The sequence below is a fragment of the Dermacentor variabilis genome, chromosome 9, assembly GCF_050947875.1.
Source record: "Dermacentor variabilis isolate Ectoservices chromosome 9, ASM5094787v1, whole genome shotgun sequence".
Taxonomy (NCBI): domain Eukaryota; kingdom Metazoa; phylum Arthropoda; class Arachnida; order Ixodida; family Ixodidae; genus Dermacentor; species Dermacentor variabilis.
Genome location: NC_134576.1, coordinates 34,843,823 through 34,871,483, shown reverse-complemented (window position 1 = coordinate 34,871,483; position 27,661 = coordinate 34,843,823). Strand labels below are relative to the sequence as shown.

General features: G+C 46.0%; 1 protein-coding gene across 1 annotated transcript in view; it reads left to right on the top strand.

Moving 5' to 3' along the window:
- The window catches only part of LOC142592599 (ATP-binding cassette sub-family C member 2-like), a 244,672-nt gene that overhangs the window by 15,974 nt on the left and 201,037 nt on the right, over positions 1 to 27,661 (top strand). The window contains exon 2 of the mRNA XM_075704136.1: positions 16,926 to 17,104. Within this exon, the coding sequence (XP_075560251.1) occupies positions 16,946 to 17,104 (159 nt within the window). The 5' untranslated portion in view covers positions 16,926 to 16,945. The remainder of the gene's footprint in view (positions 1 to 16,925; positions 17,105 to 27,661) is intronic.

Genomic DNA, 27,661 nt, shown 5'->3' with positions numbered 1-27,661 from the left:
CTGAATTCCAAGAGAAGGGAAGTGTAGCAGGGGCGGCAGAAAGTTAGGTGGACGGATGAGATTAAGAAGCTTGCAGGCACAACATGGCCACAATTAGCACATGACGGGGGTAGTTGGAGAAGCATGGGAGGGGCCTTTGCCCTGCAGTGGGCGTAGTCAGGCTGATGATGATGATGTTTGTAAATAGTTTTATACCTGTAACAACATCTTACTCTCGTCATGCCGTCGTCGTCGCGCCTTTTACCCCAACCCAGTGACCCAAGTTGTCTAATAGCTTGGGCCTGTTGGGCTCGTGGTTCTGCTGCCGCTGTGGTCGCTGCATTACCGACATTCCAGCTTTGTAATCTGACATTCGTTATGCCGCTGTCATCATGCCTTCGTCGTGATACAGCGGTCATGCATTCGTTGTCAAATCGCCATAGCGATGTCGCCCTAGTCGTTCAATGGTCGTCATTCCAGCTTCGTGATCTTACTCTCGTCATGCGGTTGTCGTAATGCCTTGTACACCGACCCTATGGTCTAAGCTAATAGCTTAGGCCACGAGGTATGTGTTTGGAGTCGTGATACCGTGGTGGCCTTGGCACCATCATCATGCCTTCTTTGTCATCCGACTCTCGTCATGCTGTCGTCGTAAGCTATCGCCGTCACACAGTCGCCGTGCCGTTGTCACCCCGCTATCGTTTTTTTTATCATCGCCGTCAACCGAGTAATGTAATCTCGCTGTCTTTGTGCCGTTGTCGTCATACTGCGTTCGGCATTTCTTCGATGTGAATCTTCTGTATTGTAATCATAGTGCCTTCATTCAATCATGATCGTCAGCCTCGTAATGCCGTCATCATCATACAGTTGCAATCAAGCCTCCATTGTCAGACCGTCGTTGTAATGCCGTCGAGGTCGTGCCATCGTCATCCCTCATTACAGCTTCGTCATCCGACTCTCGTCATTCCGTCGTCGTCATGCCATCGTCATGATGCATGTCTCCTGATGCAGTCATCGTCACGCCATTCTCATAATACACTCGTTGTCATCCCATTCTCCTCATGCCATAGCCATGTCGTTGTCACTTCAACTTTGTCATACAGTCGTCATCATGCATTCCTTGTCATACTGTCAACAGGATGCTGTCATGGTTCCATAATTGTCACTGTGACCGAGATGTGCGAATCTCGTCCCGCAGTCGTCGTCACACCGTTGTCGTCATGCCATCGTCATCGCGCTGTCGTTTCACATCATCGTCACACAGTCCTCGTCATGGAATTATCGTCACACCGGCATCTTTGCTTCATCTAAATCAAATTCTTCTTTGTCACTGTATGGCCATTGCGTTGTCGTCATTTAGTCATAATTATGCCGCCGTTGTCATGTCATCGTTGTCAATGCGCCGTCGTTAAACACCCATTATCAAACATCCGTAGTCACACCCCTGTCATCATGTTGTCTTTGTCGTACCATGGTAGTCGTGCCCAAATCTTTCTCTGGCTGCCCTCATACTGTCACCGTCACGCTATCGACATCTACAGTTGTCGTGATCTCATTGTCCTCTTGCCGTCATCGTCACGTTGTGGCTGTTGTATCACCGTCATATTTACTAATCCACATTTTCTTGTCGTCATGCCGTCCTCGTTATACGCCTTTGTCGCTTCGTCGCTGACATTGTTGCTTCCTCGGTCTATCATCGTCACTGCGTCGGCGTCATGCGATCGCCGTCACGCCTCCACGCTCATGGGCGACCTTGGCCAGCGAGGGCCATAGCAAAGTGGTACGACATCGGAATATGCGATATATAGCCGTGGCAACGAAAGCCTCAGAACTGCCGCTACAGGTCTTAAATAAACGTGACTTCAGAAGTATGGCCTATCGCTACAGTGCTCGATTGTTATTCGCATTACCGCCGACAGTGATCGTGAGGTGAGGTCTGCCGTAATATATTTTAGTCACCCATTGACGTCGCCCTTCCCTTCTTCTGGTACTTATGCAGGATCCTAAAATTAGCTCGAGCCGAATGGGTTCAGTAGTCATCATGTTGTGACCGTCGTACGGTCGTCGTCACTGTAGTCGTCGTTATCTTACTGCTGTCGCCCCACAGACGCACGTCTGTGCACTCGATTTAGAGAAACGTTTGCCAACCTGAAAACGCTTGGTGGAGCCGTAAACGATGCACGTTAGATAGATTGTCTGCAAAAAGCGTCGCGTAACACTGAATCCGACACTGCGTGGGTGCTCCATTGTTCTTTTTTCTTTGTGTATTGTGCATACGGATCACTTGAAAGGTGTTGCATATGTAGGACAACGAGGACAAAGCCACAACAAATTAGTTTAGGAAAACATGAATGCTCAATCATGAATGCTCCACTTTTAGTATGACGTGTGCTTATTATTTAAAAGAGATGCAGGCAGAAAAGAGAAACAAGAAAAAACAGAACCTATGCTGAGCAACTCAGCATTTGCTGTCTACTAACACACACACACACACACACACACACACACACACACACACACACACACACACACACACACACAACACGTGTGTATGTGTTCAGGCAGTTCAGCAGGATGTAATCCAAGAGATTAGACAGGATATTCTCCAAAAACCTCTCTAAAGAAGAAAATAATCATGAAGAAATCTCGATCATAAGAGACATAGTTATAAAGCCCGTGGAGAAAAGAATCCCATATTATTTAAGAATATCAGGGGCTAGATAAAAGCCGATCACCAGCTAGATAACACCATCTTTTATAAAATATCGAAATAAACCCCATTCAAGAATTTAAGCAAGTGGTTCGGAAGACCCTCAGTGACCTTCTAAAAGAAAACAGTATCAGTGTTGCCGCTGCCCAAAGATGAGATGCCGGGCCGATCCACTGTTTCTTGGATTCGACCCATAAGAGACAAAATTTCGAGTTACGTGGATTCCTTAATTGAAGGAATGTCGCCTTCATTGTCTTCTTGCATAAAGGATACGAGTCACTTCCTATCTGAAAGAAAACGTACTTTTGTATCCACTCAGGCAGCATATTAGTGACCCTGGACGTTGTATCCCTGTATACCACACACAAAGGGCATTCGATTCATTTGAATGCGTTTTCAGAGTGGTTTGAAAAACGCGTTCACTGCCACGCATTAGCAACCCTCTTAACATTGGCATTAGATATAAATAATTTTGATTTTAATGGAACGCACTTCGTGCAAGTAAATGCCAGATATAGGTGTCCATATGCGCCGAATATTTTTTCCCACCCTTAGTGAGAAAAATGGGTAAATTGCATTCTGCGTGCATCAAATTGTACACCGGATGAAGCCCAGATTCCAGCTTAAACGTCGCAACAAATGATTGTTTTTGGTCTTCTACGTGATATATATATATATATATATATATATATATATATATATATATATATAACAGAAGAAGGCCAATGACGGGGCTCGATTTTTGTTAATCACGATAATATAAAGCCAATAGAGAATGAATCGAACATCAGCATTGGCTGCGGTGGTTGACATAAGGATGTAGAAAATAATGAATAAAAGGAAGCGAAAATGGACGAAAAGATCACGTGTCTTAGTGGGAGCTGACGCCAGAACGTCCGCATTATGCGTGCCTTGCATTACCAAGTGTGCTACGGTGACGGCTATCAATTCATCCACTAACTTGTGTACTTATGTTTAGTGGACCTGGCACTAGGCCTGTGCCACTGAAAGCCATGGTGGGCGGGTGGGGAACATTCCTTTAATGGAAAAAGCATTATACGGCTCATACGGAGAATCTGGCGTTGGCGTGACCAAAGTCATCGAACCCTCTACCTGTGGTGGAAGTCGAACACACGACCTTTGATGTTAATTAAGACGAAGTTAATTGAACACATTAAATTAGGATAAAGTTAATTAAGGCACTCAGACCCACGGCGTTTGGTGTTAAGTCGAAATTAATTAAGGTACTCTTAATTAAGATAGAGCTAACACTTGAAACCATGACTTTTGGTGCGAGCCGAACACTCAATCTTTGATCGGAGTCCAACCCATGTCCTTTAGTGTTAAGGTGAAGTTAATTACGGTACAGTTAATTAAGAGAGAGTTAGTTAAGGCACTCGAACCCACGACCGTTTTAGGGAGTCGAACTGTGTTGCCATGCAAAAGGTGGCAAAAAGTAACTAGATGTTGCACTAAAAATGATTATACTAACTCAAATAGAGTGACTTCTTAAATAATACAGCGAACTCAGATAGTCTATATAGTCTATTCGTAGACCCAGTTGATTATATTCATTGGATGAGCCACTAGTGTTCCTCTGTAACTGTGAAATTAAACATGGAAGACTTTTTAAGAACTAGTTACTGAAAAATGGTTTGATTACGTGGTTACATGAGGGCTCAGTTTTAGGCCTTCTGTTATTCCGTATCTATATAAACGACATGACAAATAACGTGCGTTCTAAAACCCGATTCTGTGGCGGCGATTGTGTGCTTTATGACTAATTGAAAACCCAGAGAACCGCTTACGTTTTGCCAATACATTCGCCATGTTTTGCGCTTGGTGCGAGGCCTGGTAAATGAATATTAACTTCTCCAAACCTGTTCTAACGTCATTTACAAATAGGACCACATCCTCTCTTTTTTATTATACGCACCACTCACCTTTGAAAAGGGTTTCGGGCTATAAATATCGAGGTGTCGTCTTGACAAGCACATTATGATGGTCTAATGCTAACAATGAAGTAAAATAAACTTGAATATGCAAATTGGTGCATTGATATCTGCCCCAAAAGGGACCAAGCATTTATTATACAAATCGCTAATTCAACCCATATTAGAATATGCTTCAATTGTCTGGTTCTCGCACCATCAAGGTACTATAGTAAAGGTTGAGGTCCTACAAAAACAGCTGTGCACTTTATATGCCGAATATAAGCCAAGTAGCACTCCCCGTCATCTGAGTTTCCTTCATTAAACTTGCCACGACTCCCTGGGCATCTAAAACTTAAAGTGAAATATATATACCATATCATTAATATGTTGGCTCTCATATAGCGAATATTTACCTGTTGCTGAGCAGTCTTCACGCCGTAGTTATCATGAACTTAACCAGTAACAGGCTTTCGCTTGCCTGAACACATTTAAATTAAATGCCTTCTTTTTTTCAAACGCACTATTGACCTATGGGATTGTTTACCTGGCAATATACATTCCCTCCCATCAAAGTAAATTTTTCACCGCAGTAGCTGGCAATGATATCTAATTACATCTCTATTTCTTGTATAATTCAAATCGCATTTTATTGAGATAACAGTTATATGGACACTCCAGGCGAATTTCTGCCGTCGGCGTCGGCGTCGCCTTGAGGTTCCGTATAAATTCCAAGGGCGACAAAATCGTCGCTGCGCGACGTGTGCTGTACGTCCGTGTGAAAGCGTGTTATTGTGAGCTGGCGATCACAGTCTCGCGCACGCGAGAGGAAAGCGGGAAGGAAGCACGCCGTGTTCCGTCATGTGCAAGGCTCCGTGCGGAGGGTAAAGACCGGAACATGGTCAATCCGCCCGTCCGTGCCGCCCTCGTCCGCCCGCATGCGGACCGGGGCGGGCGCCCAAAACGCGGATGGTGCCGAAAAATTCGGTGCACGCTTAATCCGCACGAGCGGATCGCATGCGCATTCCTACTGGACGACGCGGTCTGTTGACAGCCGGCAGCCGTTCTGCGGAGCAAAGGTGTTCAATGTTGGCAACTACCTTTGACAGCTGACATCGCCTCGTGTACGTAGAGGAGGCGATGTCCGCAGAAGATACTGGCATATCTTTGAAGATGTGATTTCAAGATTCCGCTTCATGGTGAAACTGCGACTCTAGGCTACCACATTGCGTTCTGCAGCTGCACTTGTTGAATTGCATTGGCACCGACATCCTTGTTCGAAACACTGCGCAGTCATTTACCTGCGCCATGTTTAAAAAAATATATTGCAATGGCATGATGTCGCAACATGAGATGTGTTCTCGGACGATAACTTTCAATGCGCGCTGCCATGCCTGGTTCAGCACAAACCTCTCGAATCATCCAACGTGCTGCGTTCTGTGTTACGCGAAAGTGAAACTATCGCCGGAAGTGATTCGTTCGAAATCTCCGTGTTCTGCGCGACGGCGCAGTTTCTGTAGTGCCAGTAACAGTTTGCCAGAATCTGTCGCGGAATACATCTGCGTAGCTCGCCGGGACACCTCTCTTTACCACTGAGCACGCCTGTGAGCCTCCGAGTACAGCTTTCTGACATGCTTGTATTTGCTTGCGCGCTTTTTCTTTCTTTTTTTTTATTCTGCCAATTTTAAGTCTGCTTGGATGCATGAAATGCCTTTTCCTTTTTTTAAATATATAAATCCACCAAAGATGAAGGGACGAATCAAACACGAATAATAGAAATTTTATATTTACTGCTTGTAAACTTTTTAAGGAAAATATAAACTCAAATGATGTTGCTTGTCATGGATGAAGTTCTCACCGTGTGCAGAAAAGTTGTGCATAAGTGGTTAACTTGATGCAGCAAAGAATTGAAGGTTAAGCAGCGAGTGTACAATTCATTAGGACTGGCATAAAAGGAACATCTACGTATAGCAGTGACCTCATACAGACATATACTAGAGATGTTTTCAAAGAGAATACTGATTTGAAAGCAAATATTTTGTATTCCTGATAAGAGAAGTTTCCTTAGGGAAATCAAATAATTGCATTCTTTCTCGCCATCCTGGGTGGCCAGTCTGTTGCCACCCTAAACAATGTGTAAAACATTACCAAAGTTCGCAAAATTAAGGCATACGATAATGGGCATGCTCCCTCTCTCAGCCACAGCAGTAAATAAGGATGAATGACTTGAGAGTGTTTGATACTGTCAACATCATACATGAGTGTTCTATTTTGATTGCTCTACATATAAAAAATAAGCTCACACAGCATGCACATGATACATCAACTATGGTAAGCTCTACTAAAGTTATTTGAGTTATTTGGGCAGAGGCTGCATGTTGTTTATGTATTTATGCAGTAAGAACCTAGGTAGCTCATGGACAGCCATATTTTAGGAAATAAAAAAATGCATAGCATAACATATGCAGCTGGCCAGTAGCTGTATTTTGTTTGAAAGCAAACCGAGGTTATCGAGTGACTTAGCTTAGCAGTGAGTTCCGTGACCTCTCGTGAGGTGAAAAAGTTGATGTAATTAGTGGTTTTGTGTTTGTCTTTCTTAATTAGTAGCTGCTTTAACATGCACATCAGAATAAAATGAAGGCTCTTATGGCGGAAGACAGGATCACAGAAGTGAGAAAACATTCATTGCCATTTTTTTACTTTTATAACAAATCAGCGAACAGTTCCTTAGGTTCAATGTTGTTGATAATGCACAAAATTGCACAAAACTAATGCACAAAACTGCAAGATTGGTGAGCTCCATTATTTATTTACTATTCGGGTAGCCAAATGAATGATACGTCCATACGCACTGTGTAAAAGAGCACAGATTATTGCAGTCAAGAGGCCACAGTGGCTCAGCCTCTGTGCCAAACGTAAAATTGTTCGGGAAAAAAAAACGCGTATACTGCTTATTTAGGACGCACTCACATGTACTATTCAAATTCGCGATCACAAGTAATCTTTCATTCTTTGCCGCATTACTCACCATTGTACAGATTTTGTTTGAGCGCTGTGTGTGTGCAGTAATATAACTTGACAAATCAAAGCTGTGGTAATTGAGTACACTGAAAGCAACTTTGCGTGTGGCTTAGATAATGCTCGTACATATGGGTCAGCTTAGTAGTGTCAGCCGCTTTCTTTACTAGTTGTTCACTGTTCAGTTGTTCACTGTTACGCCTGGACTATGCGGTGCCATTGGACGCTATGGTATTCCTGCAGCCACCCCAGAACAACTTGGCTATGCACAAAGATCCCTTTACATCGTGCTTAAATTAAGGGGGTGCAGATTTGCTGTCAGAATGTGCTTATAAGCATAACTGCATAGCATTCAAAAAAGCGTTTCAAATGTAACAGCGGATGCTCAGCTTTGCAGGTGTGACATATTATATATATATACTGCAAGGCCACATCGATGGACAGGAAGGATACCACACAAATTCTCGCGTTGTGACCTCGCAGTCACAATGCAAGTAGTTTTCTTTGGTTTTATAGCTATGAACGTGTGAAGCAATTTGTAAATTCAAAACTGTATTAAGTCACTTTAAACACCCCGAAAAGCAGCATAAAACTCAGGCGTAAAACTTTTTGGTCACGTCAGCTCTTTGTGGCGCAGGTCAAATATATATGGGCTACCTGTAGCTGAAAACAGCATGCATTTCACATTTAGAGCTCAGAATGCTCAATGTAAAAGATTTTTAATGCGTCAAACATTTATATGGTACCTTGTCCAATGCTTTCCACACAGATAGCTATGTTTGGTGCAGCTTTAGTAGCGCATTTATAATGGACTGCTACATACAAAATTATCTTTGCACCTATCCTTTTATATTCTACCCTCCGACACAGAAGTACAGACTGGAATTTTTTTACGTCAATATTTAAAAGGCAAATAATTTTCCGCAGCACGCGTGTACATCTTCCACACATAGCACTTATTGCAGGTTCTGAATGTGCATTCATTGTCGGTGGCATATCTCGTAATGTGAAAATAGTTTGTTTGACGTAGTTTTGCCTGTATATTTTTGAACTTATCTATAAGTTCCCTCTGCTCTACGTGCAGATACCTCTTCAGTACTCGTATCTGTGCTGTGCCTTCTTTAGTGCCGTAAATGTTGTGAAAGCTGTGGGCTCGTAAAACAGTACGCCTATCCAATATAGAGAAGAAGCTTGCAGACAAGGGAATCATGACAAACCAGTTGAGATGGTGGCACTATTCTACTTCCTTTCACTTGTGATAGCACAAGTGTTCTCATTTGTGCTGCCGGACGGTTGTGACCACTATGCTCATGAAAGTTTGGGTCATTCACATTTCAAGGGATGAGTAATGGTTTCATACGTGCAACATTTTCCTCTGTCTATATTATTGACTTAACTACATGTAGCAAGTTCAGCTGCGTGATTATTGGTGCAGCTGAAGTGATGTATCACACATAGTTTCCGCAGACGATCTGATTGGCGAAAGCCATACAGGAATTGGTCTTTGACCTATTGGTTCAGTGGTGGCTTTCCACTAAATTGACTATTGAAGAGGCAGATTTGACTTCATCGAAAGGCTTAAGTAAAAGCAAGCCTAGAACTCATGACGCCAAATACAGTCACCATGTGTGACTGAAGAACAACACGTGATAGAACGATGAGCAGTGGAATTCATCTCAATAGTGTACAAAGAAGTGCAGCTGCATTCAGTATTTTAGTGCTGGTATACTAAACAGAAATCTTTATATGAGTTGTTTGAACGGCATAATCAGCAAGATCCCTCTAATAAGCAATGACAAAAGCTAAATAAAAAGCTGCTGCGTCAGGCACTGTCATTGGTCTAAAATATGCATTCTTACATGCAGCGGATACAGTCCATAAATTGGTTTACATACAGGTACAAAATGTTGTAACTGCATCTTGTGATAAAATTTAAATAATATCACCTGAATACCATATAGAACATCTTTGATTGGGTATAGTAGGTGTGACATCCCTTGGTATTAGAAGTTGTGCTGTTTTATTCCCACACACATTCATGTAAACGCAAGGTACACATACATTTGTGTTTATGTGCTACTGTGTACATCAAGAGAGAGAGAAAACGATAAATGAAAGGTAGGGAGGTTAACCAAGACTGAGCCCGGTTGGCTACCCTACACTGGGGAAAGGGAATGGGGGACGGAAAGATTATAAGAGAAAGTCCACTAGAGATATCAGTCGGTCATTCAGTACGGATCACAGACGCTGACTCAATCCGGTCGCTTTCAAATATCGCAGCAGCGCTTTTGTGGCCTTTTGCAGCTGCGATATGCGAGGCCATGGTCCCAAGATCTTGTTCAAGGTGAACGGCTTTCCATCTAGCTGATTGAGAGCTGTGCAGAGAGGTCTTGCCTTTCATTTTCAAAAGATGGGCAGTAGCACAGTAGGTGTTCTATGGTTTCCTCGACACCGCAGGCATTCCACTCGGCGCTATCAGCCATTCCAATCAGAAATGCATAAGCAATGGTGAATGCGACGCCCAAACGTAAGCGGCACAACACTGTTTCCTCATTTCGCGGAAGACCTGGTAACAGCCGCAGTTGCATAGAGGGATCGACGGAATGCAATCGATGTTGAGTGAATTCAGGTGTGTGCCACTTTTTCAATGTCAAAAGAGTGCGCTAGCTTGCCTAAGTGTTGGGCTGCGTCGGTCCGCGATAAAGGTATTGAAACGAGGGTTGCTCCTTCGTGTGCTTTTCTAGCAGCTTCGTCAGCGAGGTCGTTGCCGGAGATACCGCAATGACCAGGCAGCCACTGAAACACGACGTCGTGTCCTTTCGCAATTATGTGATGGTGCATTTCTCGTATCTCCGACACGAGTTGTTCACATGACCCGCGACGAAGAAATGCTAGAAGACATTGTAAGGCCGCCTTAGAATCGCAGAATATAGCCCACCGATTAGCCGGTTGGTTATTAATATAATCAACGGCACCTCGGAGGGCAGCAAGCTCCGAATCGGTCGATGTTGTCAAGTGAGAAATATTGTATTGGATGCTTAGTGATCTTGATGGTATAACCACTGCACTGGTGGAGCAGGTCTGAGTGGTTGAGCCATCCGTATATATGTGGACTCGATCAAAGGAGAAAGTCTGCAAACAATCCAGAGCTGTTTGCTTCAAGGCCAAGGTAGGCAGGTCGGTCTTACTTCTTATCCCTGGAACCGTAAGACGCTCTTGAGGTTGTTTTAAACACCACAAAGCTGAGGTTGAACGTGCTGAGGGTGGGAAATCCGATGGTAAGGAGGCACGATGGATGCTGACCTTGTTGGAGAAGGACGCCTGTGGTCGTCGTTCTGGCAGGCACGCAAGAGAGCTTGACTGCATCCGTGAAACATGACGAACATGGGCTCTAAGCGTTTCGGTGCTAATGTAAGTCGTGATAGGATGGTCTTGAGCCATTATAATGGTTCCAACTGTTGAGGCGCTGCGCGGAAGGCCTAGGCAAACACGTAGTGCCTGCGCCTGCACGCTCCGAAGTTCTCGAAGATTTGACTTGCACGTTTTAGCAAGCACGGGGAAGCTATAGCGCAGGAATCCGATGAACAGTGCTCTATATAACTGTAGCATGGAGCCCACTGACGATCCCCATGTTTTGCCGGCGATGAACTTGAAGACGTGGACAATAGATGCGAGCTTCTTCTTTAAGTGGGCAACATGAGGACTCCAAGTGAGGTCCCCGTCTACAATGACGCCCAAAAACCGGCGATTTCTCTTGTAGGAGATAGGCTGACCATTGATGCATATTGGATAAGAAGTCATCACTTTTCGCGTGAAAGCGACTAACGCACATTTTTCTGTTGAGATGGTAAGGCCTTGTGTGTGAAGGTAGTCAGATGCTTGTGTTGCTGCTTTCTGTAGCCGTTCGCGAACCTGCAGGCGAGTGACCGCTGATGTCCAGATGCAGATGTCGTCGGCGTAGATTGAAACACTCATTGTTTCCGGTAGGGATTCGGCCAGCCCAAGGAGCGCGAGGTTGAAAAGAATAGGGCTTAGAACACCGCCTTGGGGAACGCCTCGGCATGTGTAGTGGTCAGTAGTCGGACCATCCTTCTTCCGTACGTTCGAACAAGGACCTTTGTGTCAATTAGTTACTGACCCAACGATATACTCGCCCTTCTAGTTCAAGTGCCAAAAGTGCGTCTAGAATGGTTTGATGGGAAACGTTGCCGTAAGCACCTTTCACGCCAAGAAAGAGTGCTACTGATAATCGCTTCCGAGATTTTTGTTGTTCCACAGATGATACTAGATCGATGACACTGTCAAGCGATGAACGACCGCGTCAAAATCCCGCCATAGAGTCAGGGTAAATTTTGTGGTGTTCAAGGTACCATTCGAGACGCATGAGGATCATACGTTCCATGAGCTTCCCAACGCAGCTGGCAAGGGCTATAGGCCCATAGGATGCCAGTTCGAGCGGTGACTTTCCTGCTTTTAGAAGCGGTACCAGGCGGCTGCGTTTCAATTCCTGTTGGACGACACCATCTTGCCATGATCTATTACAAAGGTTGAGGAGTTCTCTTCGTGCTTTTCTGCCTAGGTGGCGCAAAGAAGTATTTGTTATGCTATCGGGCCCTGGTGAAGACGTACACCTGCATAGCGCCATAGCAGCTTCTAACTCTTCCATGGAGAATGGAGCGTCCATACTTGCATCTCGTGGGCCGGGGATGTTGCCTAGAGCCATGTCAGGGTCTAAAACTGTGCCGCCGGCGACGTTCGCACAAAATTACTCTGCGACGTCTATCTCACGGCGGTTTTGATAGAGAGCAATGGCGTTGAATGGGTATCGTTGCTGGGGACTTGAGCAAAGACCCCGTAGGGTCCGCCACACATGGAACAATGGCTTGCGGGGTCTAGTGAGTCGCAAAAACAATTTCCATCTTTGAACTGCTAGCTTATCCATTCGGCGTTTGATCTTCTTTTGCATGCGCCGAGCTTCTCTGAGGTCAAGAATTGACTTCGTGCGCCTGTACCTACTTTCGGCTCGGCGACGTAGTGCACGAAGCCTTTCCAATTCAATGGCATTCTCTGTACGCTTTGATGGATGTGTGAAGCTGCGTGTACAATCTTGCATAGCGTCTGCAATTATGTCTTCTAATCTGCGTGCACTATGTGTCTTGCATGTGTCTTCTACGCGATCTTGAAAGACTGACCAGTCGATTTGGCGAGAGACAAGCGGTAATGCGGCGTTTAGTCCATCGATTCTCACATAGGTCGGAATATGATCACTTACATGGGTTTCAATATCAGTGAACCACTGCACGCTCAAAGTCAGGCAACGTGACACCAAAGTCAAGTCAAGGCAGCTGCTGTACGTAGTTCCTCGCAGAAATGTCGGGCTTCCGTCATTTAGAAGACACAGGTTGTGGCCTGATGCAAAGGATATTAGTGACCTGCCCCTCGAATTTATCCTGGAGCTTCGCCATATATGGCGGTGAGCGTTGAAGTCCCCTGTTATTATCCAAGGACTGGGAGTAGCAGCCATAATATCTTCCAGTCTTTTTCTATCAAACTGACTTGTTGGGAAAAGGTAGACGCCAGTAAGAGTAAAAGACAGCTTCTTCTTTTTCACAGTAACACAGACGTATTGGTTACCGTCGTGTGGCGCTACGTGTTGGGAAAAATACGTAAGCTCCTTGCGAATGTAAACCAGAACCGTACTACTACGGACACACGTGCTTGAAACAAAAGATTCACATCCCGATAGTCTTATGGAGGCTCATAAGTTCGGTTCACAGATGACCAGTATAGAATAATGGTTTTCAAATACGAACTGCCGAAAATCCGAAATACGAGACCTCAGGCCTCTCGCATTCCGTTGGAATACGGAGGCACTTCTCACATCATCCCGGAACGATCGTTGTTGTTGTAGATGAGCCATGGTTCTGCTGTAGAAGTTCTCAAGCACTAGACTTCTGAAGTCTCGCCAGAACCGGACTGATGGCATCCAGCAGTTGCAATGCACTTCGAGCTGTTGGTGTCTGTAGCTTGTCCAGAAGAACACGAATAGCACTCACCAGAGAGCTGATCATAACAACAATTTGTGGATCTTGGTCCGCCAATTTATCAGGAACAGACGAAGTGTCCCCTACTGCAAAAGTATCATTCCGCTCAGTAGGGGCATGTAGCCTCGGGAGTGCAGGCCACGCGTCAGCAGCCGTGCTGTTCGATGCACCTTTGTCCTTTCAGCTGACTGCTTTGGCCTGGGCGAAAGAGTGGGCGGAAGAGCACAACGTATACAATCAGACATAAAGACTAATAATTTTTTCTACCGGTCTAATTCCTATTAGGCAATCATTTCTTTTTCTTACATGCAGTAACTGAACTCCGTCCATAAGTTAAGCTGTTGTTGCTAATCTAAGCTAGGCATGAGTATCCTTTCCATCATACAATAAAATTACAGGTGTCCATGTGTATGGGCCTAAAATTTATGGTTTGACAATAACTTATCTGGCTGGGTAGTAAATTTGTGTCAAAAAAGAAAAATGCAACACACGGACCAAGACAGTGTGGCTTATGTAATATAGGGTGAGGATACTCTGCTGGCAGAGTCGCTCGAAAATTTTTCCAGCAGTTATTCCTCATTGGCTGGCTTCGACAGCAGAACTAATGCTGTCATAATTATGAAAATTTATGTTCAGGATATTCTCATGACAGTTATAGGCACGTTTTATATTGTGCTAGCAGCTGAATTCTCACGTGCAATGCACTCTGGCCATGACCATGCTAAACAATGACAAGAGGCGAGGAACCTCTTTCGATAGACTGGCAGCGCAGCTGAATATGGTCCATTTAATGAGTGGAATCGTGGCCAGTGCAAAAAAAGAAATCAATGAGATAGCCCTTTATAGAGTCCGACGTCCTACACCCACGAATGGTAGGTAGCAGTATGCTTGCAGGTAGATGAAAGCGCACCGGAAAAACGTTTAATGGACAAACTTTGCAGGCCCAAGTCAGTTTAATGCACATTATTTGCTAATTAATGTCGGTAGAATGAACAAGCGGACAGGAAATAAAGCACTTTTAAGGCACCTAATGCTGGTACTTGCGCTGGTCGTTTTAAACTGAAGGCTCACACGTGCAAAAACAGGTGACACGAACCAAAGAATCAAATAGGGTGGATATACAAATTAACGGCAAACTTTCGCTTACCCATTTGCGCCTGCATTAGTAATATAACCATAGCTAGCCAGGGAGGAAGAACTCTAGTCAAAATTTTTTTCACGCAATTCTGCTGGCTGCCAGCAAAATATCGTATATCCCCACACCTGGTGACACTTCCTTGTTACTTGTTATTACTTGCCTTACGTGTTCATTTTTATAATCTTCTTGCTTTTTATCATAAAATGTAAAATTTGTACTAATAAGAAGGGAAGTATCCAGTTATGACCTATAACGTATTCATCTACCATGCCACTGGTGTCTTTACAAACTCTGTGCTTATTCACCAGCCAGAAACAAGCAGTTAGGATTTTTGGGTGTGTAAGCCGCTTGCATTACAACATATAAAGCAATGCCGTGCAATCTAGAAATTCTTGCTATTCACACCAATGTCTACATGATAAAAAGCAAGGCTGCCAGAAATTTTCATTCATGACATTAGTACTGTCAGGAGTGTCCACAGTGCTGTCAGGCGGGTTTTGACGCACGTAACTATTATGATGTTCCCTTAACTTCCCCACAGTAGAACCACCTTCAGAAGCGCAGTAACAACTGAAATAAACGATACATGCACGAATCAGAAAATTCCAGTGTGACACTTCTGCAGAGTTTACTTCTGAGCACACGCACATCGCGTAGAACGAGCACTTCTACACCCAGCAACGCTGCGACACATCGCACATGTATATATCACGATTTGTAGCTTGCGAACACATTTCGTAACAGCAAGGACACAGCTCGAATGCCGCGGTCACCTTGGCGCATCGCAGCCGGCAAAACGGCTCACACGCAATATCGAACACGTGGAATTAGAGCAACAACGAGGCAATAAAATGTTATTGCTATTGATCGTATCATTAATTCTGAAAGTTGCGAAGGACTGGCGTTCACCACTTCGCGGCAACGAACCGCATACACAGAACAGATACGAATCGTGTACGCTGGCTGCGCCTATCGGGCACTATTTATTTCGCCACGCCCTGAACATGTGTCCTACCCAGAATGCACGTGTATGTGATAAGCGTCTCGTTTGTAACGCACACACGAAGCACGGCTCACGAACTCAACGTCTTCAAATATTTCTTCCGACGCTCTCGCAAACACAACACACTTCCTGCGCTTCGTCTGCTTCTGTCCGCGTTCGCACGCACTGGTGAGGCCTGGAAGGGTACACCAGCTTGTATTCGATGACTATCTCCGTGGGTGCCTGATAACTCTAGTAAAAACAACAAGGAGAAAAATAGACTGTTTCGGACGCGGCTGTAGCTGAGGCTTCACTTCGCTTCGAGCAAGCGCTGTTTGCCGTGACGACGCTTGACCCCGGCCGCCTCGGACCAGCCAATGAGAGACGAGCAGGCGTGCGGATGGCAGAGTTGCGACCGCTCGTCCGTCTCGACCGGAGAGCCATCCGCACGCAGGCGTACGAGGGCGGAACGGATGGGCGGATTGACCATGTTTCGGTCCTGATGAGGGAGGAGCGCGTTCTACTCCGGGCGGCCGGGCTGCAGCGCGCGCCCGCCCGGGCCGCTGTATCTTTAAAGCCATCTGCGATGGGCACAGAGTCCGCCGTACGCTGTGTTTTTGCGGTTAAGTTCGTGCCGATGTGAACGGCAGGACGAAAGTCAATTCGCTAGCTGATGCTGCCGCGCTTCCCCACTCCAGCGTTTTGACAGTCCGTTTCTGCGGTCATCGAGTGCGACGTGTTCATGTTTGCTTGTGCGTGTCGGACAGAGTTTCTTAATTTATTTAGTATGCTTATGTTTACAAATTTATACGGCGATAAAACTACTGTTCTTACATCATATAGCTGTCCACTAATTTGCTATCGCAGGCGATGCTTCGCTTTTGGGGCGAAGCGGCGACTTTCTTTTCTTATGAACACGCTTACTTTTTTGTACATTATGAATGGTACCCACTTCTGCAATAGCCCTTCATGTGCTGCAGTATCTGTAAATGAATAAATAAACAAGTAAATAAATAATTAACTAAAGAAACCAATAAATTAACGGAATGATGACCTCTGACGGTTGCTACAATTTGCGAAAAGTATGCGCCTTGCTTACATGCCATTCTCCATTTTTTTTTAGCTGTAGAACGTGTTGGAAAGATGGGCGACGAGCTGTGGCCAGCAAAGGTTGCGGCGATCTTACTCAAGTGCGTTCCCCTTGGAATCCTCGTCTTGTTCGGTGCAGCGCAAACGGTCCCCAACAACTACCCTCCTGTTCCGAATGGGCCGTACTGGACGCTGCTGGATGTCACACAATTGGTGAGCCGACGTTATTGCGTCGATGTCTGCACTGTAAAAAAAGTAAACAGCAGAGGAAAAATGGGGAAGCTTTCTATTTTTATTAATACAGCCTCTTTAACATAGTGGTTTGTAGCTGTTTACGCTGCAAGAGAGACCGTTCTTAACTTTAACAGAATTGGTCTCCGTAGGGTGGAGTAAGGAAATTGCCTTTGATAACGTAACCACAATGAAATTTGTGCGAACGTCGTTTATCATTTGTTTGTAGCTTCATCATCCACAAATACGGACATATCGATTTTGCTTTAGAGACATATTAAGTCTTAGTTTCTGAAATATGTGAAGAAGCTCTGGACGAATCATGCCCTTGAGAGCATGGCTGTATGCCTGTAATAAAAGGATTGTGGCCGGGGTTTGTGGTGTAGAAATAGGTGTTATTAGATCTCGCCATTGAGTGCGGCAATGGCAATCTTGCCATTGAGCACAAAGTAATAAACAATCATAAAATCATCGAAGGCCGGGAGCAAATCGGACGCTGCTGCCCGTGGCAAGAAGAACGGAAGAAACTCTTCTTCCTGTCTGTCGCTTTTAACCCCTTCGTTCTCCCGGGGTCACGTCATTTTCGGCCAATCGTCGAGCCTGCTCAGGTGTCGTCATTTTCCTCCAATGGTAAGTGCCCGTGCAAGTGCCGTCACATTCGGCCAATAGGGACGCTCCAAGCGCTCCATTGTCCGATGGTTGACTTGCCTCTGGCCTCGCCTGCTCGCCTGGAAGCGCTCAGCTCGAGGAGACATGTTGTTCTCGAACGACATTCCAGAGCCGCAAAACAGCTCAACTACCTGGAATCGTCCCAGCCTCCTATTGCACTTTCGGGAAAAGTTAAGCAGGGGGGGGGGATACGATAGATCGACATGCGGCGCACGGGGTGAGAGTCGACAACCTGTCTGGCGGGTCCGCTAACGTGGTAGACCAGCCTCCTGTAGCACTTTCGGGAAGAGTCAAGCAGGGGGGGGGGGAGACAATAGCTTGACGTGCGGCGCACAAGGTGGGAGTCGTCAACCTGCCTGGCGGGCCCGGTAACGTGGTAGACGCGCCCCGGCGCACCATAATTGGAATGCGACGGCGATTGGATGTGGTCGAGGAACTTGAGTGATTCTAGGAAGAGGGTCTGTATCCAACAGTGTCTTGTCACCGGCTGTTTTTTTTTGTACTTCTTATATGGTCCGTGCAGCGTGCTTTTCTCTACTTGCGTGATTTGTTACAACCGCGTTCCATATTTACCGCTTTCGTATCCTCTGAAAGCTGCAATCATGAGCGCAGTAACATTTACTCTCAAAACGGAGTAAACCATCGAACAATTTTCTTGTTAGCCACCAACCGTCCGTCAACAGGAATATCCACGAACAGGAAATGTTAGCGAAAATACACAGAAAAGTTAGAGCAGGAAAAATATAGAAAAACTAAACGAGTTGAATTGCCAAACGTTTTCTTTTTTTCGGTGAGCATTTGTACCCTACTAATTTCCAATTTATGTGTGCTCTTGTCCAGGTGCTAACGCATTAATCTCACAAAAAGCCATATCCGACATTAAGCGGATTTTGAACCCGATTCCCTCAGTACTGCAGCTCTACTCAGTTCATGGACGTAACCTCGAAGAAACAAATACCACTATAGATTCGATCGTGCAAGCCAGCGCTTTGAAACGCTCTGTAGGTGAATCATATATCGTCTTTACTTTACTGGTACTTTACTGGTACACTTTACTGACAAAAGTGAGAATCAGAATCAGACTGTTTAATGTGAAAATATGATATATTTTTTACAGATTACACAAAATACAGAATGTACGCGGGCTCTTCGGTAGTTAAATTTTTTTACTGATAAATAGCCCATGCAATCGTGCCGTAGTTCTTTCGAAATTTGATATGCTGAACCGCAATTCTACACGCCCATGTATGCTACCACCCAGGTAGAGTGCAGCACGTTTCCCTCAAAATGATCAAAGTCATCTCAAAAACTTTCAATGCTTATTTTGCCTCTTGAGTACTGGCATGACCCCAACTACTGAAGCCTTCACGCCTCTATAGGGTGTGGAGGTGGTTGGGGAGCGTAAGTCGCTGCGGCCACGGCCTATGGGACCCGGCCAGGCCATGTTGCCGATGGCCCCAAGGTGTGGCAAGCGGGGGCGACCGGACGGGAAGCACGCGCTATCGCGATCTACCGCGTCCACAAGGACTTGCGGCGCTCTTTCTTTTCGCCGAGCTTCTCGGGCCCCCTAGCGCGTATTGCGATAGAAAATATATATACTACAGAAGTACGACAACAAGATGTGCTGCAGTCCATAGTTTCCGTGAGCCAGTCCAGGCGGCGTCCGTGTGTGCGCAATGGGAATCAAGAAAGTTACCTGGTGGCCAAGGCTAAAAGTGCTGTGGAGGACTGGTGTTGCACGGCAAAGTTCCACGAAGAAAGGTAAGCTTGCGATGAGACTCCGTCACTAGGGAGGATACGTGAGGCGTTGTCTGCTCGAAGCTTCTGGTTCACACATATGACTGTTCCAGGGCACGATTGTCTCTCCGCAGGGTCACTCGCCCACGATGCTGGTTTCTAGAGTCTGTAGTGGTCGTGTCGAGGACCGACCACGAAACCTGAGCACAGCCAGTCATTTAAAATAATTATTTTAGTTGAATTGTTCGAACACGTGAATTACCAAGCATGCTATCGCACTTTCGTGCTTATGTCACAATGACGTGTTGCAGGTTGCTTTGCTGACTAGGCTGGCAGTGCAAAGCGATGGACAGCTAGAGGAGTGTGATCTGGGAGATAATTCTAAATAATGCTTTGGGAATGTGCTGTCAGCCCTTCTACTGTGTCCGTAAGCGAGATGTGTTAATACTTTTCCTTGCTTTGATCATTAGGGCTGTCGTAAAGACTGGATGGCAAGCCGAAGAAAACAAATCGAAATAGGAAGGTAGGGTCAACCGTGTTTAGGTGGGTCCAACAAACGTTGGGAAAGAGCTGAGTTCGACAGTACTATTGGCGCAGGAAAGATCCTTGGCAGTGTGAAGCTGGTAGGTGGAGAGTGTGGACCAGGCGAAATTAAAGGAAAGTCGTTATGCTTACTCGCAGCCTGCCGCAAGTTATCGTAGATGCCGGGGCCTGGTGAACGCCGGAACACTGAGAGGAGTCCATTTAGCAACGGGTGACTTGCTTGAATGTTGCGCAGTTGTTTTATTAGAAAGAAAAAAAAAAGCGGGAGCTCGCTCGTGGTCCATCTGAGGGTAGGTTCGCAGAGTGTCCAATGGAACGAAGCGATCTGGTGAATGTGTATGACCCTGGCTAACCTTCGCGAGAATCAGGAGATAATCCACGTAGACACCTACGATGATGTCCCCTCCTACTTAATGTACACGCATGGTTCCGCCTTGGATGAAGAAAATCCTTCCGTCTTCAGAATTGGGTCCAGCTCTAGGTTCCACTCCCGTGCAGATTGATGTAGTCCATATAGGTTTTTCTTCAAGAGAAACACGTCACCCTTGCGGTCCTCGTAATTTACAGGTTGTTCAATGTACACAGTTTGCTTCAAGGTCTCATTTAAATATGCACCGGAGATGCCAGAGATGCTCTCTTCAATTGCTGTTGCCTATAGCATTCGGGTAGAATGAGCTTCAACACCGGTGAGGTCTTTTTGAAGTCGACTTCTTCTACCATAGAATAACCACAGGCAACAAGTCGAGCCTTGTAACACTCCAGGTCACCATTTTTTCGAACTTCTTGTATACCCACTTGCATGTGAAGACTTGTTGGCCCTTTGGTCTTGGAACTATTTCCCATGTGTCATTCTTCTCCACATTGCCTAGCTTCTCTCCTATAGCTTTTCTTTATTCCAGAACGTTGGGTGCTGAGAGTGGTTTTTCCTATGTTTGAGGATCATCCGAGCTGCTCGGCCTCGCCAAAATGCTACAAGAACAAGAGGATTTCGTAAGCTGCTCCTTTGCTGCCATCCTCACCGAACGTCCTAACAAGTTGGGGGTCTCCGCCACCAGAGGAGTAAAGGCATCTTCCTCTTCTGCGATCTCCACCTCGTCACAGTAGGTGGTGCCATCATCAACCCTCTCTTCCTCAGATTAGATCTTTTCATGAACTGTGACTGTGATAAGATCAACAGCACCATCATCGTCTTTTCCGGTGATTCGACCTCCCACTTCAGTCAGGAATGGAAAGTTGTTTTCATCGAAGGTTAGATCGCGACTTACAAAGAACTTTGCGCCAGAGTTTATATGTTTTCGCTCCTTTTGGGCAACGCGCCAGCACACACTGCATGTTCCATGGATTCAGCTTTGTCTTCCTGCACTAGCTTTTATCAACCATCCGTACTTTGCATCCAGATACTGCTGGAAGACTCAACGTGGCCGCTCTACGAAGTCAGAGGGCTTTCAGCCACTCCGTCAAGTGCTTTTCATGGGACGTGTTCCGAGTGTATGATACAGTGACCCCAACGTCAGCCCAAACTTCTTCTGTGACGCTAAGTTCAGTCATTTGAACCGTCGCCGTGCCCAACCATGTTCGATTCAACCTTTCAGCCGCCGCATATTGCTGAGGTGTTTTAGGCGCCATCAACTGTCGTGATATACCATGCTTAGCAAGGTATTGAACGATTTTCCGGCTAGGATATTCCCCTATGCTGTTACTGCATAACATCCTCCCCTATGTCTGTTGAAGGTTCTCCACTATTCGTCTGTGCTGGTCGAATCTGCGCACCACTTCATTCTTACTCCTTTTATGGTACACTGTAGCGAATCTCGAGTAGTAATCAATAAGTCTAAAAAAGTAGTTTGACCTTTTGCTTCGAGACAAGTGCGATCTTTTCAACAACGTCCGATTGAGCCGGATCCAGTGGGGCTACAGCGCTTGTTCCACCCGCCTTCGGAAGGCTACTTTTCTTCAATTAGCAAAGTGCACACGTTGAGCACATTACGTCTTCACTGCCGCTGCCACCTTGGCGAAGTTTGCCACGGTTTCATGGTGGAGACGACCGAGTCGTCCACACCACTACACAAGGTTTGTCGCTTTTTCCAACTTCAGCTTTTCAAACAACTCATTCACAGTGTACTATTTACCATCACATTTTGCTGTGTCAATTAGGTCACCATATCCTTCACTCATTTGAGCTGTTCTGTTGCTAAAAGTCACGTTTAGATAACGTTACTCAATCTTCACAGTTTAAAAGAGGTTGCCGCCCAAGCTTGGTACGTAGAGAATGTCTCTAAGCTCGATAATAGTGCCACCAGGTTTTTTCAAAATTCAATGTGCACTTGTCCTCTTTCGACAACCTCCATGATTTACTTGTTTGCTGCATCAATAGACGAAAAGCAGGACTGAAGTTGGTGAATCGGGCACTGTTTGACGTCATGTGGTCAAGCCTTCCACTATCAAGGTCAAGGTCTGTAACCATGAGGAATTCCCACCTCTGGCACAGAGTGCCTTTTGCTGTTCACTGGAATTGTTTCACTTCTGTGAGTGGCATCCGTTGTCATCAGGGGCGCTATAACGTAAAACTATTCCAAACTTTTCTATTCCAATTCTGCTATCAGCCCTCCACGATTGGTCAAAAACCTTTTTCGACCAGCCCCGCTTCACCTGTCTGTCACGCGACGTCACGAAAACCGCGATACCTCCCCATCTTATATGATGTGTCCACACTGATTATGCATGATTTGACAGAAAAAAGAAAAACAGTTATTTCTGATTCGACCCCTCTTCGCCATTAGCCCTCGGCTATTGGTCAAATGTTTTCGGGCTGCATCCACTTCACCTGCCTGTCACGCGACGTCACAAAACCGCACAACCTCACCGCGTCAAAGTGACGTGTACGCGATAAAGATGCATTAATATGCCGAACAAAATTGGATTGTCTTCGGAATAGCCGCAGGCTGCCCCGTTCCGAAAGGAATAAAAGATGGCTGCCGCCGATCGCTGAGACGCTGGCTACTCGCACCTGCCGGAGAGCATGGGTGTATTTGCGTATAATAAAAGTTCTTGCGTGGGCGTGTAACGTTTTCTAGCACTTTCGGCACGCTTACAACCTCATTCTGCCAACTCTTTTTTGCTGAGGGTCAGTTTTTCTTCCGTTGCATGCCACCGCGATTTTCGACCAGCCAGCACGAGCTAAGTAAGGGAAAGCCGACCAATCGCAGACGCCGGTCTCTTCAGCCGGTTATCGATTTTCAGTGCACTGGCTCTGCCCCAGCGAATTCCTCTCCACTTGAGCGTTCTCCTCGCCTCTTGTCAGCCAATTAGATACGACAAGCCGCTCAGTGTAGGCAATGTTATTCGTTATTGAAGCAAACAAAAGTGACCTCCTATGAACGACGATAGCGTTTGATTGGTCTGTTCAGACAACTCTGCGGGTGACCGCCCGGTGCTTACGTCGGTGGTTACGCAAATTTGACGTCAGGAGATTGGAATAGAAACATATTGGAATAGTTTTACGTTATAGGGCCCCAGCACTCTCTTCACATTCTTTGACGATGTGTCGAAAGCTCCAGCCGGCAGAGACACCGAACTCGTCGTTTCAGTTCACAGGGCTTCGTACTAGTGCCAGTTTATTCTTTTCTTCAAAATCTTCGTGCCATTTATGTCTGTAGAGATTACTTCCCTGTCTTCGTCATTAGCGCCTTGTTTCCTTCAACCTAATTTAGTTGGTCTTTTTCACGTTGGACTTGGCGCTTTTCTTCGCCACTTTGCTTTCACTTTCTTCGTCGTCAGCGTTGACTCGTCTTGCTCAACATTTAGAATAAGTGGTTCGTACACTTCTGGCAAGCCCATCACCGTCATAAATGCCACTTCCCAGTTGGTAAAGGTATATTCTGACGTTAAAAGCTTCCTGTTTAGGTTCATTCACGGTTTTCTTCGGGCTTCATTTTTGCTTTTAAAAAGTCTGTCATCAACTTAAAAGCTTGTAGTGGGTCACACTTGGAATGTATATTTTCCAGGATTCGAGACCTCGTAAGCTGTCGAACATTCCTCAATATCATCCAAGTAGGTGTTTTCAATTAGTTGGAACCTGAATGTCAAAGGCTTGCTGATCTTCCTCTCGTCGTTCATCCTTTCACTCCCAGCATAGCCAGACTTGATGGCTTCCCAACAACCTTTTTGAACGGGCGCCGCTCTGGCTCGAATCGCCCAGGCATGGTAACTTTGGCTTCAGAGTTCTTGGTATTTTGAATTCGTTCAATGTCGTCATCATATGGCTTTGCTTTGTCAAGCGCGGTTCGAAGTAGGCTTACCGCGATGAACTTGCGTTCGGTTGCCTTTGCACGTCTCGCGCCACCAAGCGAAGCAAAAACACGCACTACTGGTCTGGTGACGTCTTCCTTAAACCGTCGACATAGTGTTGCTTCGTTAACTTCTTGTTTTGCAGCACAGCCGAGCTCGTTATCCGCGCTTCCAGTCGAACACCCGCAGCATGGTTTCTCGTCGTCATCTTTGTGGTAGCTGAGCCACTCTTCAGAGGACATTAATGACGCTCAGCGCCCCGAACACCGGCATGGTGTCGTCCTGGGCTCATGACTTCGTTAAGTAATACGCTCTGTCGCGGCGTATAACGCGGCAAGAGCGATGTGCCCAACAAGGGATGAGAAGCCGCTTGGATGGCGTCACGTGGGTTTATTAAGATTGACTATAGAAAAGGAAAAAAGGAACAAATATAGGAGCTCTCGCCCGCTCCATCTGGTGATAGGTTAACGCACTGTCAAATGCACACAACCTTCTGGTGGTGGTGCATGACACTAGCTAACAAGTGTAAGCGCAAGTCACAAATTTTCTGAAGATAAAAATGATTTTCAAGCGGGAAGAACCAGAGTGCCAAGTTGCTCCTGTAAATCTTTTGCAAGTCAGGCATCCGCAAGAGATACAGTGGTTTGTGAAAGTAGCCTTCTGCTGCTTGCCGGAAGAAATACGTGGACGGAGAAGTCGTGGTGGTTGCAGTGGTTTCTTGAAGTGGAACAGTGTTGGTGCTCATGTTGTCCCCGTGCCTTCGAGTAGAAAATTCGCGGGAAATATAGCTAGTGATGCGGCCTCCGAAGCCGGCTTTCGTTGCGCCTGTGCCTGTGCAACGAAGAAGTAGTGCCAGGACCTTTGAAGAAGCGGAGAACGATAGTGCTTGGTTCAGCTTTCTCATTAGTAATAGCAGGCGCGCATGTTCGTACCAGTTGGTGACGGCTCAAGTGGCGAAGGAAGGTTGGAGATGAGGATGAGCAACGTAGGTAGACATTGGCATTGGCAGTGCGCATTGTGAAGATGAGGGATGAGGCAGCTGGTGACGAGGCAATGGTGCTCGTGACAGCATGCCGGAAAGACGATGCCCTGAGTCTGAGGAAGCGTAGTACCTGGTGACGACGAGCTGTAGGTTCTTGTAATGTTCGCCCCAGGAGGTGGCAATCGGAGTCGTCCAATCAAGGCTTTGGAAACTCCTGCTGTTTGTATGGTGGTAGGGGAGCAGTGGGTCAGTCACGTTGTTGATGAACTAGTGGCTGTCCAGCTGCATACACCATGTGGCTGCATTGGCTACATAAAACCAGTGAAAGCCGTAGAGGTGCGACACATCTGCTGTTACAGAAATTCTACCGTCACGCTTGCCATGTTCGAGTTCCTGTGTTGACGCTGACATGGGTCGCTCAGTCGTTCCGAGTCACCAGTTATGTGAATGTGGCTGTAGAGCAGAAGCCACAGTTTATCATGCTGGCCACAGTTTATCAGACCCGGCGAGTCATTTTGCCGATGGTCCTCAGAAGCAGCAATTGAGCGCGATCTAATGCGTGCACACGTGCACGCGGTGCTCTTTTTTTGGAGGCACTTATGGCTGATCGATGCGCCGCTGCAAGGTCACAGAGAGGAAAATGCGTCGTGCCGAGGCACCTACCCGTCAACATGCCACTGAACAGGGGGATGCGAGTTAGGGTTGACTACACCATGTGTAGCAGACTGAGCGTCAACACCCTCACTGCAAACCGCGGCACCCTACTGCAACAAAAGCACCTAGACCAGAGTGAACAACCGGTCGCCACTCAACAACCTGAACGTTTTACATCAGCGGGATAGGTACTCCAAGAAATACTTCATCGACGACCAGTTTGATGCTTTGCGTGGCGTCTGCCACCATCTGTGGTATGGATCAAATGTCTCCAAGATCCAAAAGGCGTTTTTGCCAGTGCTCGTGGAAGGGCTGCCTTCCTTGGACGTGACCCAGTATTTACAGCGAAGCTGTCTATGGCTAGAATTCCGGGATTTCATTGTGGCGTAACGTAAGGCAGAGGCTACAAGCATTGGCTCATGAATGCCTTATGCCCCCGTAAGCAATCAAAAATGCTATGGCTCATACTTCCATAAGATAGAGGCTAAAAGCACTCAGGAAAGTGAAGCGAACAGTGCATACATGCTTTGGAATCACGCATACAACATACGGAACAGCATACGTTTCAAAAAGTACAAGCTCGAAACAAGCATCCCAACCACATAATTGATGGCAATGTGCTCCTTTTAACAATGCGAAGCACGCATCGCTCCCCGCATACGCTTCCCGGTAACGATCACTGTTGTGCAAGCTGGGGCGGCGACGGCAGCTTGCGGCGTGGGGAGTCACTTCCCTTGCCTTTTGTATATAAAGTAACCAGTCTACTAACTGATTTCCATGTTCTTTCAACACCGCTATGGGCGGCGGTGCGGTGTCCAAATCACAGTTACTCCCATTAGTACCACTACTCTAAAATGGCATTATTACCATTGCTCTAAAATAACATTCCTACCGTTACTCAATACTATAAAGCATTGGGTACCCCCCTCAGCAGTTGTAGAGGTTTTCAAAAGCTTCGGTGGGCATCCACTTTCGCAAGGCCGGGACGGCGAGTCAGTTTTTGTTGCCTGCTCTACCTAGACCAGGCTTCTAAAAGAGGAAGTTCCATCATTCAAACTCCAACAGTTTCACATTTTTTCGCAAGCTACTCATTTACCGCCCTTCTAAAAGATCAGCGAACGTCTCCTGGAGACGTTCGTATAACAAGCCTGATGCACGGTGGACAGTTTTGTATAGTTGACCGAATCCTTAACATGTCTGAGGAGGTCGGCCCCATGATAGTCGCTACTCCGCAATGTGGCCACACTGCTTGAGTGTTAATCGCATTAACGTTGAGAGTAAGCGTGAGATTGGGGGGCGGGGGGTTGTGCCGGACTTACTTTTTCTTTCACCAGAAGTTTTATACAGTGAAGATCATTCCGCGTACCTGTGTTTGGCGCGGGTCCCTGACTTGAATGTGAATATATTCCATCAAATAACAAAAAAAAAAGATGTCTCATGAGGAGGCAGGGACAAAGCGCAAGGAATGTGCTTTACAGTGCTTCCTGACCTCACTCAATATAACGCTAGTACAGCGCGTATAAAAACAATAATCTGGCAAAAGGAATCTTTGTAATTAAGAGAAGAATACTTAGTGTTACAACGTACATCGCATTATTTGCTGTGGTTAAGGTAATGTTGGTACCAAAATTAATTAAGCACAGTAACGTATAACCGACAAAAATCAC